This window comes from Sphaerodactylus townsendi, linkage group LG13 (assembly GCF_021028975.2).
Source record: "Sphaerodactylus townsendi isolate TG3544 linkage group LG13, MPM_Stown_v2.3, whole genome shotgun sequence".
Lineage (NCBI taxonomy): Eukaryota > Metazoa > Chordata > Lepidosauria > Squamata > Sphaerodactylidae > Sphaerodactylus > Sphaerodactylus townsendi.
The window spans coordinates 36315549-36334630 of record NC_059437.1 but is presented as its reverse complement, the minus strand read 5'-3'; the positions used below and the strand labels follow the sequence as shown (position 1 = coordinate 36334630).

The 19082-nt window shown below is 44.9% G+C and overlaps 1 protein-coding gene across 2 annotated transcripts in view; it reads right to left on the bottom strand.

Moving 5' to 3' along the window:
- Positions 1 to 4351: 4351 nt before the first annotated feature.
- RTN4R (reticulon 4 receptor) overlaps positions 4352 to 19082 on the bottom strand; it is a 113683-nt gene continuing 98952 nt past the window's right edge. The window contains exons 1-2 of one of the 2 annotated variants that reach the window (XM_048514999.1): positions 11376 to 11395; positions 4352 to 5957 (exon numbers count right to left, since the gene is read on the bottom strand). In XM_048514999.1, the coding sequence (XP_048370956.1) occupies positions 4531 to 5937 (1407 nt within the window). In that variant the 5' untranslated portion in view covers positions 5938 to 5957; positions 11376 to 11395 and the 3' untranslated portion in view covers positions 4352 to 4530. Of the gene's footprint in view, positions 5958 to 11375; positions 11396 to 19082 lie in introns of those variants that run through there. The other variant, XM_048514998.1, reaches the window with a different exon arrangement.

Below are 19082 nucleotides of genomic sequence, written 5' to 3'. Positions count from 1 at the left end.
TTTGTGGTCAGTGAAGAAATTCTCTGCATGGTGGAAGCAAAGTTGAAAACACAGACCAGGAAATGAGAACTGACCCTCAGATTCCATTTGAAATTAAAATTTGGGCTGAATTTACAGGGGTTTGCTTAGGGACATGGGGGTAAAGCGGTGATCTAAGCCCCTGAAAGAGCCCTGGAGATACCATCACATCTGAGCTTGAGAACTGAACCCCAAACCTAGTACATCCCCTTTTTATCTCGCAAATTATGTAATTATGTACATTGTGAGCCCGTGGGGGGAAAGGAATTCATTTGTAAAAATTGTTGCAAGCAGTTTTAAATCCAAAGGATAGATACCAACAAACCAACACCCTAATTCTTTTCAAGGGAAGCAAAACAAGTTTGAATAAGACTAGAAAATCTCACCCCTCTGGATTCCTAATACCTACCGACCTCCCTAGCTACGCTGCAGACGTTCTCTGCTATTCTTGCTCATCCCCACTTTGGACTTTGATTTGCAGTTTTTGCCTAAGCCATTCTAGTTCAAGGCAGTCGATCAACCAGATGGCTTATCCAGATGGCCAGAGCATCAGAACATCAGGGGTTCATGTCACCTGCATGACAAACATACGCCGGAGTAATTCACCTTTGAGCTTGTTGATTTACAACAGACACAAACCACCTTATGGCTGGAGGACCTTAAAGCTCTTGCGAATAGATATCAAATGATCAGGGGGTAAAGATCTTCCATATGGGATGTGGCAGGCAGCAGCATTTGGAGATGTACTGTTGCTGAAACATACAAATAGCCCTGCTGGACTGGACCAGTGGCGTATTTAGTCCAGTATCCTGTTTCGCATAGCAGTCCGCCAGTTGTCCTAAAGGGTCAACAAACATGGCACAGAACCCCAGCTTTTTCCTAATATCACATCCTAGCACTGAGTTTCAGAGATGTGGTTCATAAGAACATAAGAACGAGCCAGCTGGATCAGACCAGAGTCCATCTAGTCCAGCACTCTGCTACTACTCGCAGTGTCCCACCAGATGCCTTTGGGAGCTCACCTGCAGGATGTGAAAGCAGTGGCCTTCTGCTGCTGCTGTTCCAAAGCACCTGGTTTTCCTCTGCACATGAAGATTCCCTTAACTAGCCATGGTTAGAAGCCTATCCTCCATGAATCTCTTATTAAAGTCAGCAGTGCTTGTGGCCATTGCAACTTCTGCAGGAAGTGAATTTCACAGCTCAGTGATTCAACAGTAAACAAGTGTTCCTTTTGTCTGTCTTGAACCTATTGCCCACTTGACTTCATTAGGTTCATTAGGTGACCCCCATTATGGACAGTGTTAATTATGGAAGGTGTTGCCTCTGCCTTGTGTAGACTGCAGCACTTCAGAGCTGTGGAGGAAGTATAGTAGAGATGTCGGTGCCCATACTGCAGGCAGGGCTGCCAGCCTCCAGGTGGTGGCTGGAGATCTCTTGGGATTACAACTGATCTCCAGGTGACTGATCCCCAGGAGAAAATGGCCACTTTGAAAGGTGGACTCTATGGCATTAGACCCTGTTGAAGTCCCTCCCTCCACAAATCCCACTCTCCTCAGGATCCACCCCCCAAATCTCCAGTTATTTCCCAACACAAAGCTGGCAACCCGAACTATATGTGTTCCTTGGAACCCCTCATGGACTAGATCCCCTTTAGAGGTAAGTTTGTTGAATCAGATCTAATATATCAATTCTGTTGGCAAAGGGATGTTGATTGTTGCGCCCAGCTTTGCTTTCTAACAAGCAGAGAAGCCATCAGTCAGAGGAGATGTAATCACTTCTTATCTAAGTGCTGCTGCCAGCACTCTCACCAATAAATAGCTCACCACCAGCATCCTTGAGCTTGATCCCGTAAGAACCCTATCTGGCAAGAGGGTCTCACAGGTCAGCCACATTAATGTCCTCTTAGAATGTGGATTCTCACCTCTCACGTGTGCCAAATGGCTTACCTTGCAAGTTCTTTATACATATCACAAAAGACAGCAGTTTGTCCTCACTAGATGCTTTTAAAACTCAAACCATCCTACAGGGTGTAAATCATACATAAGAAGTTTCTCAACAGTTTTCTGTCTGCAGTGAACCAAACAGGTGAACCTGGCAGCTTGGTGGACTATGTCTCTGCATGCTCTGCTAGTGCCTTCTTCCCATTCAGACTTCTTCAGGGGGTTTAATTCTACTGCATGTGGGGAATCTAACCTGGTTCTTCAAATTACCGTGGACTGGCAATGGAGTGGAGATTACCATGGACTAGCAATGGAGTGGGGAATCTAACCTGGTTCTTCAGATTACCATGGACTGGCAATGGAGTGGGGAATCTAACCTGGTTCTTCAGATTACCATGGACTGGCAATGGAGTGGAGATTGCCATGGACTGGCAATGGAGTGGAGATTACCATGGACTAGCAATGGAGTGGGGAATCTAACATGGTTCTTCAGATTACCATGGACTGGCAATGGAGTGGAGATTGCCATGGACTGGCAATGGAGTGGGGAATCTAACCTGGTTCTTCAGATTACCACGGACTGGCAATGGAGTGGAGATTGCCATGGACTGGCAATGGAGTGGAGATTACCATGGACTGGCAATGGAGTGGGGAATCTAACCTGGTTATTCAGATTACCATGGACTGGCAATGGAGTGGAGATTGCCATGGACTGGCAATGGAGTGGGGAATCTAACCTGGTTCTTCAGATTACCATGGACTGGCAATGGAGTGGAGATTGCCATGGACTGGCAATGGAGTGGGGAATCTAACCTGGTTCTTCAGATTACCATGGACTGGCAATGGAGTGGAGATTGCCAAGGACTGGCAATGGAATGGAGATTACCATGGACTAGCAATGGAGTGGGGAATCTAACCTGGTTCTTCAGATTACCATGGATTGGCAATGGAGTGGGGAATCTAACCTGGTTCTTCAGATTAGAGCCCACCACTTTTAACCACTATATATCACTGGCTTCTTTATCCTCATAACAGCCCTGTTAGTGAGGCTAGAGTGAGAGAGAGAGTGGCCAGCCTAAATGCCCCCCTTCCCCCAGCTGAATGATCCACACCAGGTTTAAACCCTACTGGACTCTGTAGAATTCACTTCAAAGTAAACTTGTCTGGGCTTGCGTTCCATATCTCCCAACTCCTAGGGTGGTTCTCTAACTTCTCCAAGACTCTGAGCTGTGATTAATACTGTCCAAGTCTTTGACAAGGAATTACCTGGAGTGGGGTTAGGTTGTTCTCTGGAAGGTACATATGCTGTGTTTCATCAAACCTGGGGCATCCGTCAACATGAAATTCAAAAGAAATGAAAATCTGGCTCCATTCTAATGTAAAGCTCCCCCCCAAAAAACACACACATATGCTCTTTCTTTCCATCTCCCTCCCCATGACTCTTGCGTGTGCTCAGGATTTTCTTCTCTACAACCTTAAACAGTCCTCATCTATTCTAGGCAACCTGAAATATGCACGGCAGCAGGGGAGAGAAACCGTGCCATCCGTGCTATGGGTTGGTTTCGTGCGAGGGAACCCTTTGTTAATGCCAATTAGAGATTGCCTAATGGCCTGCCGCATGGCTTATTCATTACCTTCCTTCCCAGGGATGATCCAGCCCAGGTGATTGCTGCAAAAGAATTTTAAAAACACAAGCTTGAAATGCATGTGGCATGCACCTGTCTGCGCGTGGAGGTGATGAAACCATCCGGAGGGAAAAAAAGAGAAATCTTTATTTCATATCTTTTTTTTTTGTCGTACTTGTACACAAGTAAAATAAAATGCATATATATATTTATATTTATATATATACTGCAGTCTTGAGTGAGTGAAAAGGAAGCATTCTTTAACAAATGCCCCCCTCCCGTAAACATGGTATGACAGAAAGGAAAGGTGATTAAACGGCAAAGGTTCAGAATAGTTGGAGGGGAAATGGCAGTGCCATGTCATCTCTGCAGATGGGAACCTGGCAACATCATCTGAGAATTGTTTCAAATTGCAAAGCACATTTTAAAGAAACATTTTTAAAGGCATTCTTTTTTGCACCTTTATTTTCTGTTTTATTCCATGGGCGGGGGAGAATGGTAAATCTCTTTTTTTAAAAAAAAAATCTGTTCTGGCCAAAACCTCTTGTGGATAAGTGCAGTGCCACAGACCAAAAGATTGAACACAGAGATTTCAGGAAGAACAAATAAATTATGTACAACTTTGTTTGTTTGTTTGTGTGTGTGTGTGTGTGTGTGTGTGTGTGTGTGTGTGTGTGTGTGTGTTGTGTGTGTGTGTGTGTGTGTGTGTGTGTGTGTGTGTGTGTGTGTGTGTGTGTGTGTGTGTGTGTGTGTGTGTGTGTGTGTGTGTGTGTGTGTGTGTGTGTGTAAAGGCATCCAGTTAACTTTCTATGTAACAAAGTTTTCTCTGGGTATAGGTTACCTTCTTCTCATTCACAATGTTTTGTAGAGGTGGGTTTCATTTTTATTTTTAAGCCAATGTCTGGGATTGAAGTATCATTCATCAAGGGGGCGGGGGAGTGGCTTGTTTAGCAGAACCAAAATAGGCTCCACACCAAGGGGGGGATCAATGGGCTTAGCTGTGATGTGGAACTGGGTGCTGGTTGAGTGACACGGCACTGTGACCGAGACTTGTTCTTTTTAGAACACCCCTGCCTCTTTTTGGTTGGGACTGTGGAGGGATCAATTGGGCCCAAGAATTCGGGTTTCAAATTGGTCAGCGGAGGGTTCACCACACTGGGGAATGTCCCAAAGGGAGAGTCATTGATCTGTTTGTTGCTTCCATTTTTGGAAAGGTCCATCTCCGCTTGGAACTTGGTTTTGGACATATTCTCCTTATCCTTCAGAGGGTTGTTCGGGGAAGCCCGGCTGCTGTGGGAAGATGGACTCGTCTTGCCTTTGGCTTCATAAATAAAAGATTTATCCATTTCTGGCTGGCAGCATTTTCGCGAACTGTTGTGAGGATTTAGAGTTGGGTTGGCCGTCGGCAATTTGCCAGTTCTGGTCTTAGTGCTAAAAATGCTCGTTCTTATCTGGTTGAAAGAGTCAATGCATCCTTCCAGGTCAGAGCTCTGCAGCCGCTTAAGATCCCTCCCCGCCAAGTGAAGAGGCAGGTGGCATTCCAGTTCCGAGGAAGATCCTTTAAACTGCTTAAACCAATCCCAGAGAGACCGGGCTTGGCAGTCACACACCCATTGGTTGCCGTTCAGCCGTAAATACTGGAGGGACACCAAGAAAGCCATCGTATCTCCTGTAAGCACCGTTAGGTTATTATTAAAAAGGTACAAGGTCATCACTTTCCCAAGATCATGGAAAGCCCTGTGATGGACCACGCTAACCCTGTTCTGATGCAAAAGAAGCCTATCCAGGTTAATCAACCCCCGAAAGACGTTTTCCGATAAACTCTTTATTTTATTACCATGCAAAAAAAGATAGGTGAGGTTAGCAAGATCCATGAAGGTGTCGTCCTGGAGATTCTGCAGGTTGTTATCCTGCAGGTAGAGATACTGCAAAGAAAAAAGCCCCCGGAAAAGGCCCGTGGACAGCTCCAGCAATCCACAACGATCGAGGTGCAAGGTATGAAGGTGGATGAGGCCCTGGAAAGTGGAAGGGTTGATGGAACGCAGGTTCACATTGTCACTGAGGTCAAGCTCTTCCAATTTGTCAAGCCCGTAAAATGCCCCAGGCTCAACTAGGCTAATGTTGTTGGAATGGATCCACAGGATGGACATATTGCGGCAAGAGGTGAAGCTGGTGGACCCAATCAAGGTTATCTTGTTATTGTGTAGGAAGATGCGCTGGGTCTGGATGGGGATCTCGGTGGGGATGGCGCCAAGTCCTTGCAGCTGACAGCTGATGGTAATCTTGGGTTCACTGTAACATACACACGCCACAGGGCAAAATTCTGCTTCCGACGGGAAGTTCAAGCAAAGCATCAAAATCAGCAGTTTGCTTCCTAAAAGACAGCCAAGACAGAGAGAGAAAGAGAGAGAGAGAGGACAGTATGCAAATCAGATCATTAGCATCGTCTTTGAGCATCTATACTGAGTTGAAACATATTTTTGCAAAATGCATTAGCCACACAACCTTGTCAAAACACTGGATAAGGTAGCTTGGAATGCAGACATTAAAATCTTCCCCCCAAAATCAGTGCAAGGGGTGAAGGTGTATACATGTGAAGGGGAGAAAGGGGGCTGCTATGCCTGTGGCTGCAGAGCAGGTCTGATATGAATAGCTAAAAACAGCAGGGTGCCTTCAGCCATTCTGGAACCAGATCCTCCTCAAACTCCAACCACTAACATAAGCAATAACATTGCTTTTATTCTGCATAACTTTTTTTCTGACTCTCCATTCTCTCCTTATTCCTGTTTTTTCTCTTTCTCCATTCCATTCCCATGCTCCCCTCCCTCCCTTCCCCATTTCTTAAATAGAAACCATGCAAATGACAATCATAGTTGGACCTATCTGTGGACCCCAGTCCACCATGTGAAGACCATTGCTTAAAATCCTTATCTGCTTCTACTAGCTTAGTGGCTTGACATCTAATAAGCCAGGATATCCTTCTGGCCTCCTACGATTACTCTGCAGGATCACTATGAAGTATACTAACGTAATCCTAGAATCATAAAGTTGGAAGAGACCCCAAGGGCCATCAAGTCCAACCCCTTGCAATGCAGGAACACACAATCAAAATCATAGCAAATGTTCTGAAGATGTATCCCAGTTTTGCACGTGATAGTCAAGAGCAGACCTTGGAGAGATTCTTGCCCTCCTTCTCCAGCAGATTCAAACCATGGATTTCCTCACTCCAGGCTAAGAATATCAGGTAGAATCCTTGGAATGGGATTTCAGAATGAGAGGGCAGGATGGTAGTACCTCAGGGAGGTTGTTGCCTACCCACCCTCCTCCACAACCCATACGGAGAAACTACTCTCTTCCTTTTCATTCTTCAAACTTACTACCCAACGGTACCCTTTGCACTCTGGGAGGATGCAATTCCATCTGGATTTGGAATTGCCTCTCAAGGATTTGCCCACACTCATCAGGGCAGGTCTGACTTCCACCTTGACCTGGAGTGACCCAAGTCACCCCGTGCCTTCTATTTGTCATTGCCTCATCCGACCCCCGGCTCTCTGAACTCAGCAATCAAGCTGCTACTTTGCATTAAAGTGTAATGAGGCATTAAAATGCATGAACAACATCTCTTGCCTCCCAAGGAAGATAAACCTTCCCCTGCAAAAACAAGCTGAAGGATCTTAGTGACTTCTCCAGCAGATGGGAGGGAGCCGGTGGGTTGGTCTTTAGTAACCTGGGAATAGCATGTTCAGGGAGGCTCTGTGGCCCAGTGATAGAACAGCTGCTTGACATGCAGAAGGCCCCAAGTTCTGTTCCTAGTGTTTCCAGTTTCTAAAAAAAAAGAGATCAAGGAGAAGGTGAAGTCAAAGACCCCCACCTGAGACCCCAGAGCCACTACCAATCAGGCTAGACAATACTGAGTTTGATGGACTGAAGGTCTGCCTCATTGCAAGGCAATTTCCTGTGTTCATATTTAATCGCACATGTGCCCTGTTGCCTCCCCCCCAAGGAAGTGAAGGTAGCTATTAGAGGGTTATTCACACAATAGCCCTGCATGGTAGGCTCAGATGAAAGATGGTCACTGGTTCACCATCACCCAGTGAACTACATAACTCAGTAGCAACATGATTCAGTAACAACATGACACATGCAATCCTATGTTGGGTTGCTCCAGCCTAGCCCTTCTGACTTCACTGGACTTTGACTGGATAACTCTGCCTAGGATTTCCCTCTAACTCCAGCACTCTGGCTAATGCTTTCAATCTGTCTGGCACAGCTGTTGCTCTGAGTGTTAGGGAAATAATGTTACCTCCCTCAACGCATAGGAAGAAGGTGAGTTATAAATCTTGAACAATGAATTATATCACTTGCCTTGTCAATAACAGAAATATGACTTGAATGTTTTATTGGGGCAATGAGAACGGAGCCAGGAGACCAATCAGGCGGAGGCAGGTTCTGTCTTTCATGCAATCAAAAGCTGGAACCCTACCATACAACCTGCAATCTTGTCATTGTAACTCACTCCGAACAGTTAATAAAGCTGAGAATGCGAGACAGGGACATGCTGTGCTCTTCGCCCAGCTCCCGTCTCAGATCTCAGGGGGCAGCTGACACCTGCCTGGCATGCGAGGCTAATCCGTACCTGATATTATTAGCTTCTGCGCAGCCCTGCAAGGCTCTGTGCGGGGTCTGAGCCGGTGACGCGCGCTGGCTGGCTTGTCGTGTTTTGACACATCACAGCCCATTGTATGGAATGAAATAACAGAAGGCCCACCTAGTCCCCTACTGGCAACATGTCACACTGGTAAGCGTCCCTTGGGAAATTATAGCAATGTGGCATCATTCTGCCCAGCATGATTTCTTCCCAGGCAGGAGGAGGAGGAGGAATGTTAAAGCCAGTGTTTTTGTTTTTAAAAAGTTGCCAATACTCGTATATATTTCCCCCTCCTTCTGCAGATACCCCCTGGCTGAGGGTCCACTCTTTCTTTCTCTGGCTGATGGGATAATGTCAGGTCAGCATACAAGAAACAGTACTTTGGAAAGCCCCCCCCCCCAAAAAAAAGAGGCAGGTACTCAGTACTGGTGAGCCCCATATCAGAAAAAGCCCCAGGCGGAAATGGAGAGCAGGAAAAGAGCCCAGTGCCTCACAAGAAGCTGGGGCATCGCTTAATAGCAGGTAGGGCATAGTCACAGTTTTTCTTAAGGAATGAGGCCCCTAATACCCACACACTATTGGCAGACCATGTGGCTTATTCTCAGTACATTGTATCGTTTGCCCCCTATTCATGCTGCAGATTTGATCCGATTGCAATCTAAAAGCTACCCAGGAACCAACAATATACAGAAATCAAAAAGGTTTCCCCAGTCAGTGTGTGGTGCTAATCACACATCTCCAATGATAACCATAACTTTTGGAGGCATTTCTTTATGGGTACTTGAATACTAATATGGTATATTCAGGGCACTTCTCCCAAAGTGCTCGGTAAAAATACCAGAAAGCAAAATCACATCAAAGCACAAGCCCATACCCATTAGACAATGCCAGCAGGGGCAAAGTGATGGGGAACTGCACCCCTGCACCCCTGCCACAACTTCACCCGCCCCTGCCCCAGAATGCCCCCACCATGCCCCTGCTGCGGCGTGCATCCAGGGCATCACACCCCTCCCATCCCATTGGCACTACACCACTGAATGCCAGCAACACAGTTAGAGGATCTCACCACATCCGAGATGTCTCCACACACAATTCTATTAGTGTGATGTGTGCGGTAAATTGGGTTCCCCTAATGATGCTACCTTTCCCATTCAAACCATGCATTATGCTAGTATAATGAAAATCACCACCAAGGAACACTCTGCGGAGGAGGGCAATGGTAAACCATCTCTGCTTCTCCCTCATCGTAAAAGCTCCTTGTGGTAGCCATAAGTTGTCTGTAACTTGACGGCACTTCACACACACACACACACAGAAAATCCCGTTTGCTCACTAACTGCACATTTAGCTCAAATGTCCATCCACACATCCCTTTTGTCTCGCCAGATCCATCAGTCCTGTTTGTAATCCTGCTGCCGATCTCTCTTGTCAAAATATATGCAGAGGTAATAAGAAGTAAGCAGAGGTAAGTATGATATCCCTGCTTGCAACTGCATTCCCTGCTTGCAACTGCATTGGAGAATTGCTATGTGCTCAGCAACCCAAGTGACGGCTGGTGCTGGATTGGGGGGTGCAGAAAAGGGGAGGCCAGGTCCGGACAGTCCAGTAATATCAGCCAAAAAAAAGCTGTTGCAGATGCTCTTGATCATGCAGCTCCATTCCTTCCACCTGTAAGTCCACCTGTTTAGCACCCCTCCCCAATCCTAGCTAAGTCACTTCTCAAAAGAAAGAAAGTAGCATATAATGAAAAATGCTGTGCATGTACAGAGCATGCAAATGAGTAAATGTGGCCTTGGAATTAAAGAGCTAGTTTTTGTTGCACAGTAAATGGCAGGGTCTGAAGATCTCCCAGAATTATAACTGATTTCCAGACTACAGCAGTTGCTGTAAAGAAAATGGCTACCATGTAGGATGAGCTTTATGGCAATATAGTTTGCCGAAGCCCTTTCCTTTTCCAAACCTTGCCCTTCCCAAGTTCCACCTCCAAGTCTCCCTAAGCTCCATCCACAAATCTCCAGGACTTTTCCAACTGGAATCTGGCAGCCCTACCACCCATCATCCCTCACCAGTGGCCAGGGGGGATCTGAAAACCCGACTAAAGGATAATTCAGGTCGAAAGCACCTCTAAAAACAATAGGAAAACTCTGCTATCAATTCCCTCAGAAAGCTTTGCTTTGAATTTTGCTTTTGTTCTTCTGGAGACTTCTTAAAAGCTGGCTACCTCCTCCAGTCAAAAAACGGCAGTGCTTCCCCTTTGCCATCTCCAAAGTGTTGGATGACTCAGAGAACTGGGAAGCAATTAGAGAGGGTCCATTATCTGCCTTTCCGCCAGTCCCAGTGAGATCGCATTGTCAGACACGGCAATTAGAAGGAAAAGGCTTTGGGGACCACTAATAGACGCTCCGCAAACTTTTTAAGAGGCCAAAGCAAAATGCAATTTTCTGTAGTTTGCCAAGGTCTGGCCTTTCCCCCCCACTGCTTGGCTCTTGATTCTATTGATTTGGAGATATTATAATGCAGCCTTCCTTCAGAGCAGGGTCAATAATCATTAGAATTCTCTCCTGCTTGGACATAAAGGGGCTCAGACGCAGCTCAAAGCCTTTTGCTGAGGCAAACAGCTTTCTCTTGCCTTGTCTCTGTGGGGAGTGATAAAAGACACTCCATTCCACTTTGAAACGGTTGCGGCCTGCAGTTTGCCACTTTGCCTCTCAGAGCTAGGGGGAAATTAACATCTGTTTCAACAGTCCTGGGGGTGAAAAATAGGATGTATTCAAAGGTATTATTATTGTTGCTGTTATTAGTATTATTATTTCATTATCAGTGGTGTGCATAGCAATTTATAGAGTGACCTAAGCGCAAAAGACCCCGCCCTGAGATTTCAGTCTAAAGTTAATGGTGAAGGAAAATACACAGAAGAATAAATGTGAGCAGTTTTACATATTTAAACTATGCTTCAGTTGTGGGTGAGGAATAAGGATTTAAGTACCAAAATACCTTTTTATATGTTCAAACCCCACAAAAATAAAAAATTTAAAGGAATAGAACAATGGAAGATCATGACCACTCTCGCAGTTCTGACCTCCTCACATTCATCAGTTCTCTGTGTGTCCTGATTATGGCCGTTTCTGCACGGCACAATCATACCTGGTTACAACCGGTTTCTTACATTCCGAGTCTGTTCTATCCTGGGTTTCTCCATATGGCTGCCTGTTTTGTGAAGGAATCCAATGAACACTGGGAGGAAATATTCCAATTTCTTTCACACAAGCCCGGGACTTCTGTATTTACATTCCAAGCATATCTGAGCATGTCCATGGGCCCCCCATTCTGATTGGCTGCTGTTTTGGCAGCTTGAATAAACACCAGGCGGGGAGATCAGGGGGGTGGGCAGCAGAGCGAGGAGATCAGATGACTGGGTGGGAAAAATAAACTGGTTCTGCTCCCGTGGTGTTTGTACGGTAGCAGGCTCACCCTGGGATTTTTGAAAAGAATCACCAAATTGGCAATTTTTGGAAATCCTGGGATGAGGGAAATATCGCAGGGCAAACCTGCTTTAGGATTGGGAACCGAGCAAACTTCTTGCATGGAACGGGGTATTTCTCTTGTTCAACCCAGGATATTTGGACCGTGCAGAAAAGGCCTATGTGCAGGTTATATGCTTGCCCTTGGGCCTGGTTTTCGTTCCTCACCATATCTCTGCACACACATAATGAATGACTGTATCGAAGCTGCAGAAAGAGCTGGTCTGATCCTGCTGTCTCTCAGTGCACAGATTGCACATGGATCCTGAAGGGCGGAGAAAGGATGAAGGTTCCATAGAAAAGGTGGGATCTCATCAGTAATTCCCCAGTTTTTTTTTACAGTAGCCCCAATGTAAGAGCCTTCTGTTATGGACTTTATTAGCCTCAGAAGGGGAAAAGTCTGGCAGTCACCAAATCATTAAAAAGTAAAGGATGGGGAGCTAAAATTGGCTCTATTCTGTAACATCCTTAAGCACTACCAGATCATTTTTAATATTGACAGTTAAAGCATAGGAAGTGCAAAGGGCTCCTTTTCAGTATGCTTTTGTAAAGAAATACCCCTCCCCACCCACCCGCCCACCCACCCACCCTTCCTCTCTCTCTCTCTCTCTCTCTCTCTCTCTCTCTCACTCACACACACACACACACACACACATACACATACCCCTTGCCATCTGAACATCCCAGAAAAGGCCAGCCCTCCCCCCAAAAAAAACCCTCACATGCCAATGTTGTCATGCTGTCTTGTACGAGGGGGAATTTTAACTGCCTCTAAAAATGGGGATCCCCCCCCCTCTTTGCAGTTTTACAGGAGAGGGGATTCCCTGAAATGAAAGATACATCCCCAGAAAATTCCATTCCAATGACTTTGGAAAGTGACACTCTGAAATCTATTTATCATCCTCATCAATAGAGATAACAGTTGGACTGATTAACTGATACAACTAGATTTAATTCCAAAATTAAAGAATCCAAGATTTTAAAATAACAAAAAAGCAACTCTGAATCCCTCCACCCCCATCCTTTCAGGAAAAAATTATAAAGAAAAAAACAGGCGCATCTTTAAACACAGTAATGTCACCCACCCATCCTTGAAGCCTGAAAAAACCAACCCCTTGACTCTGCAGACCAGCCTTGTCTGGAGGTGGGACTGTGAAAGTGCGCCCTAGAGTCTGGCCAGCAAATGGTGCGTTGTGCCAATTCTCCCCAGGATTGTTCCCCTCCCCCTCAGGCAGTGGGAAATGGTTCACAAAACCATGAAAATTCATCCATGCAGCTTTTGGGGCACTAAAATAAAAATCAGCCACAGAGGCGGCTTCCTTTTTCTTAGACGCGGGTGAGCTTGACCTCTGAACTTGGCTCTTGCTAGAGGAAGGAGCCAGCTGTGAAAAAGAGGTTAATATCTGGCTAATGGTGTGGAAGGAGGAGAGGAGAAAGGAGGGCAGCTTCAAGAGAGCAGAGCTTTTTAGCAGGTCTCATCTGCAGTAACCACTAAAAGGCTTGTCTGCTGCAGATATAAATCATGTGATTTACTGCTGTAACCCTGTCTCTGCCATAGGGATGCTGGAGGGAGCTTCATATTCAAAGGCTGGAAGCCAGTTGATATATCCTGCAGGTCCAAGTTGTGGCCCTTTTCCTGGGTGGTACTACTTCAGGCTGCAAATGGGTAACCGAAAGTTGGAATGCCGCTTCATACTATTTAAACACATTTTTTTGCATATTAAAAAAAATCCCTGGCGATTCAGAAAGAAAGATTCAGGCAGTCTTTCCTTTTTCCTAATATGCTATTTTTGTATATAGGGTGGAATTTAAAATTATTATTAGAATCACATCAATCCATATTTCTACCTGCAGCCTGGAGTGGTTCAGTCCAGGAGCAGCCTGATTCTATTGAACACAGTATCCTCATTTGTGCAGCAGTTTCCAAAAGTGAAATAAAAATCTGAGACTAACTTCCCACTTTCCTGCAAGTAAATGATACTTAACTGTACCACATGCATCCTTCCCCCCGTATGGTAACTGATCAATGTTCACGTCTCCTTGGATGTCTTCTAAACAAGTTTACAAAAACAGAGTTAGCTGGAGCAATGCAGAAAATAATCCAAGACCAAAACTGCATCCTGGTATCAGTATCCAGGACGGTCAAAAACAAAGGAAAGCAAACATTTTTGATTTATCAAAGAGGAGTTTCCACATTTATGCCAAAATATATATCTTGGGTGAAATTGTGCAGTCCATTCCCTAACAGTTGCCTGGACCCTTCTTTGAAGCATTTTCTTCAACCATTCTTTTAATGTTTAGTGTATTTGGGAGATGTGCAACACTTGCAAAAGCCAAGACAGATTCCCTCTGGAACCCCTCAGCAACTTGAATCCAATCTAAGTTTCTATGAATACGCATGCCTTGCCCTACGACAGGGTGACCAAGGTTCCCAGAAAATGGCCTCCCTAGTCATCCATTTGTAGGCAATCCTGTGGACTGTAACTCTTGTCCCTTCAGTTCCATTGGATCTCCCTTTTGGAAAGCAGGATAGGTAACATTCAGTCAGAGTGAAACTGTGAAAAGAGTCATGGCAGCTTGCTGGGGGAGGGGACATATCCCCCTCCAGCCCATCATCCATTTTCTATAACTGCTCTTTTGTTACACAATGCATGAAAATAGCACCTCAAATGATATTCCTGCACAAGCCACCTAACTCAGGCACTAAGTTAACCTGCGCTGAACCAATTGCAAAGGACACAGACCACATGGTATGCAAAGGAACTGCTTTAAATGCCCTTCTGCCCACCTGAAATATATTTCAAGTTCTATTGCATCATGAATGCCAATAGTTCTGCCTGTTAAATCCAGCCCCTGCTTGGACATTGAAATGTGTAAGCGTGTTTGACAAGCCCTACTTTACACGAATCTATGCTGACTGGTAATAAAGTGTGGGTCCAGTGCTTAATACTTTATTGATTAACTCCCACATCAGAGTTGACATGATTTTTTCCAAGGGTCAGTGGCAGGCTAACCAGATTGTCCCGGTCCATTTAGACTTTTCAGAATGTTGTAATTGAGCCTGAGGGACCTGCTGACTATGCTCCTCACAGGGTTACAGGTGTCTCCTTTTTTCTAGTATTTCTCTTTTTTGAACTGGCTTTTCACCTTCAAAACGCAGGACCACCTAGGTTCTTCCGGTCCAGATTCCTATTTGGGTAATTATTCACCTCTAATGGGTTTCAAAATGAAATTTCAGGTTCTCATACTTCCACCTGAACTCCTTGTACCATATCAATGAGTGAAGGGGGTGAGATTTCAGTGGGAAAGTGCCTGCAAAGGTTCCCCCTATGGATCTTCAGATTCTCCAGTTAAGAGTGCCATGTGTTCAATGGTAGATGATGCAGGGATACAGGATCCTGATACCAATCAATGAAGCTTCAAAGGTGGAGGAAAAGAAGGAGGAGCCTAATTAGGGCACGTGGCCAAAATCTCCTGAGAACCTCCACCTTTCACCATCCCCAGAAACAGCTGGTAAAGAACACATTATTAATTTTGCACTGAAGAGGGTACAATACCACCCCCAGATCCTATCCCAACCACTGGGACTGATTTCCTTTCAGACACCCATGATTTCTCTCCAGGACCCACCACAGCCTTCAGCATCCCATCTTGAGGGGCCACAGAATGCATCAAGATCCAAGTCACGAGAATATGACAGCCAGCCCAGTCCAGATCTCCAAGTGGCTGGGGATGATACCACTGCAGCGCTACCTTGCTGCCACCTCCAGAGGGCTTTCCAGTAGCACAGGGAAGAAGAAAAACCCCAAAAACCACCCTGCTGCCAGAAAACTCTCTAGAGGGCTCAATGGACTTATGCCACCCTTTTAAGTCCAAGGTCTGGGTCGCCATGCACTTCCCCACAAGCATGGGGTGGAAGCCGACTAACATCATCTCCACCCCCAGGCATGGTAGCTGCCCACTGGCATGTTTTCCTCTCTGTCAGGGCAATTGCCCCAGGACAGCAAATCCACCGATGCATCTGCACTGCCTCCATGGAACAATTCCTCCCCACCAACTGGATTGGGTCATTAGTGCCACTTATACAGAGCTGGCCTTTCCCAGGATGGCTTGAGCCATATGTGAAAATTCAGTATAGCAGTGATCTGCCAAGGTCTACTAGGACATCAAGAAAGGGGTTAAAGTTTGCTTTGAAAACTTAAGGAACCTTATGCCATTCTATGCCCTTTGAAAAAGGAAAGCCCCATGTTTTACTGCTTTCCTTGCATTATATGGACAGCGAGATTTCCAAACAGAGCTTACGCTGCAGCTGACAGATGGGGATTAAACCACGGCAACTCTGAAAACACAATACTCTTGCAGGGTTCCAACAGAATGGGGGTATTGAGGTGCAATCTTAACTGTACTTCTGGTTTTTATGCAAACCTGGGGCATAGATCAGGTTTGTAGAAAAATCCCTCTTGGCTATTCGCAGCTCCAGTCACACGATGTAAGTATTCTTAGATTTGGCCAATTTGGCTATTAGTGTATAGACACTTTTTAATATAGCTATTATAACAAAACCAATTTGAAAAATGAATGACAACATTAGAAAATATTTCTATTGGTTGGAGGAAGAGGCTGTGACATACTGAAGGCTCCCAATTCAACAGATAGGTAAGGACAGCAATGCCTGCCAATCAGCAGAGCCACACACAGATCCTGCTACTCAAAAGAGTGCACAGATAGGCCATCCTTTTTAAAGGGTTGTTAGCACCAATCAGATTGCTGGCTCGATGGCTCAGGTAGGGTTTTCATTTGGTAATACATAAGCAGTGGTTCCTGTTGACTTGCAATGCTGACGAATCTGGAGCTGGGCTTAGGAGGTTTGTACATGCTGGCATATATGCCATGTCTGCTGTCCTCTCTGAATACATATGTAGTACATTTATTATTATAACACAGTAGCCACATACGGGTAGAAAGAGAGAGATCGGATGAGTTGCGACAGATCAGTGATGAGGGTGGATCTGTGATCTCTTGACAACTGCAATTTCATTTTAAAGTATGGTGTTATTTCCATAGGAAAAATCTCACCACTATTACTGCTATCAAGCCTGCTAGGTAAAAAAAGATGAGCAAGGATCCATTCATGTATTGTTTATATAGGTGATGCATGTTCCAGCGGTCCACAACACTGCAGAATAATAGCTTAGAGACTTCTTAGTAGCTTTACTGTAGCATATCTGTACCATGGTCTCCTGATTTTTTTTCCCCTCCTAACCTCTACTGCCAAGCTCCTAAGGTGGCACCAGGTAATAATTCTTAACAGAAACACTGCAGCACACAAGTGAATGGTCCGTGAAGGCTAGGGAACTGTATGTATTCCTTAAAAGTGTTGCTTTACAAAAGGCCCAGGCTGTTAACACAATTCCTGGCATCTGCTGGAATATGTTCTAAAGATGAAATATGTTTAGATTACTGAGTGATGTCTCTTGGTGTGAATAACCTTTTAAAAATACTTAAGTATGTTTTAAACTGATGACCCATTTAGCATTTAATATTTACTGGATGCTCTTGAGAGTGTGTGTTTTTGTGTGTGTTGTGAGCATTACCTCCCATTCACATTTTAAGTAAATGTGGAGGGTCAAGGCTTATTTTTCAACACAATGACAGAATGTGCCAGTAGTGGGCAATTACTGCAATCCCCTCCCATTTCTCACCTCTCTCTGCCTTGATTCTGAAAGCATTTTTCACCCAGTTTGGCTCACTTCAAGTGTCAGACTCATAGGGGAAAAACATTTCAGTCATGTAAGTGTAATGAGAGGGGGCAGGGTTCATCTCAGCACTCTATTTTTGATAACACGCCGATCCATCCCTTGCTTTGGATACACTTAGGTGGGTTCATAATGTGGTGTAATGTAGTGGTTAAGAGCAGATGGATTCTAATCTGGAGTATGGAGTTTAATTCCCCACTCCTCCATCTAAGTAGCAGAGGCTTATCTGGTGAGCCAGATGTGTTTCCACACTCCTAAATTCCTGCTAGGTGACCTTGGGCTAGTCACAGTTCTTCAGAATTCTCTCAACCCCACCTGCCTCACAAGACTTCTATTGTAGGGAGAGAAAGGAAAGGGAGCTTGTAAGCCACCTTGGGAGAGAAATCCAAACTACTACTACTACTACTACTACTACTACTACTACTACTACTACTACTACTACTACTACTACTACTACTACTACTACTACTACTACTACTACTACTACTACTCTTTTTTCTTCTTCTAAAATGCTCTTCTACTACAGGAACAGAGCCCTCAACTCACTTGCTTTGAGGTTAAATATCTGCCCTCAACTCACTTGCTTTGAGGTTAAATATCTGCTCAGTCCACTCTACTAGTGATAATATCATTTCCCCATAAAATTGGAACCTCTTCCTCCCACCTGTCTAAAATTTGGAAGGAAAGATCTTTCAATAAGGGAAATAATTCCCAAGGATCCCATTCTAGAGAGTTGAAAAACAAACAAAAAGAGAGAGTCAGAAACATGATTCCGATTGAAACCAATATAAAGAATAAAAAACAAAATAAAGACATTCCTAAAATACACAGAAGAAGAAGAAGAAGAAGAAGAAGAAGAAGAAGAAGAAGAAGAAGAAGAAGAAGAAGAAGAAGAAGAAGAAGAAGAAGAAGAAGAAGAAGAAGAAGAAGAAGAAGAAGAAGAAGAAGAAGGAGGAGAAGGAGAGGAGGAAGAGGAAGAGGAGGAGGAGGAGGAGGAGGAGGAGGAGGAGGAGGAGGAGGAGGAGGAGGAGGAGGAGGAGGAGGAGGAGGAGGAGGAGGGGTGATCTCTGCTTGTGCTTGTGTTCTCTGCCCATGTGTCCATGTGTTCTCTGTCCATGGTCCTGAAACCTTGCCTGTCACGCCATATTCTTGCAACTTGAATTGTTTGCATAGCCCTGCTTTCTACTTGCTGGTGCATATATCTGTTTTTAACCATTTTTACTATGAGCATTTTTACCACAGCTCTGCCTGACCTTGGCTTGCAGGAAGACAGTCTATTTGACCCTACAGTATAAAACTTGAGTCCTCCCATTATAGAGATCACTGCTGAGACACAGCGTGGACAGAGGGACACTCATATTTCTTGCTAGGCTTAAAGTGCCCTGGAGATGAACAGTGGCATATGATAATTCTCCTAAACATAGCACTGAAATGATCAACAGTAATAATTGTAGTTGTATGGTGGCTTAATAATGTGGACTTTTTAAAGCATTTCAATTCAGGGCGCAGTGGAGATTGCCACTGCAGCAGGTTGCCTGGAACAGCAGCTGTAGATATTAAAAACATGCCCACAC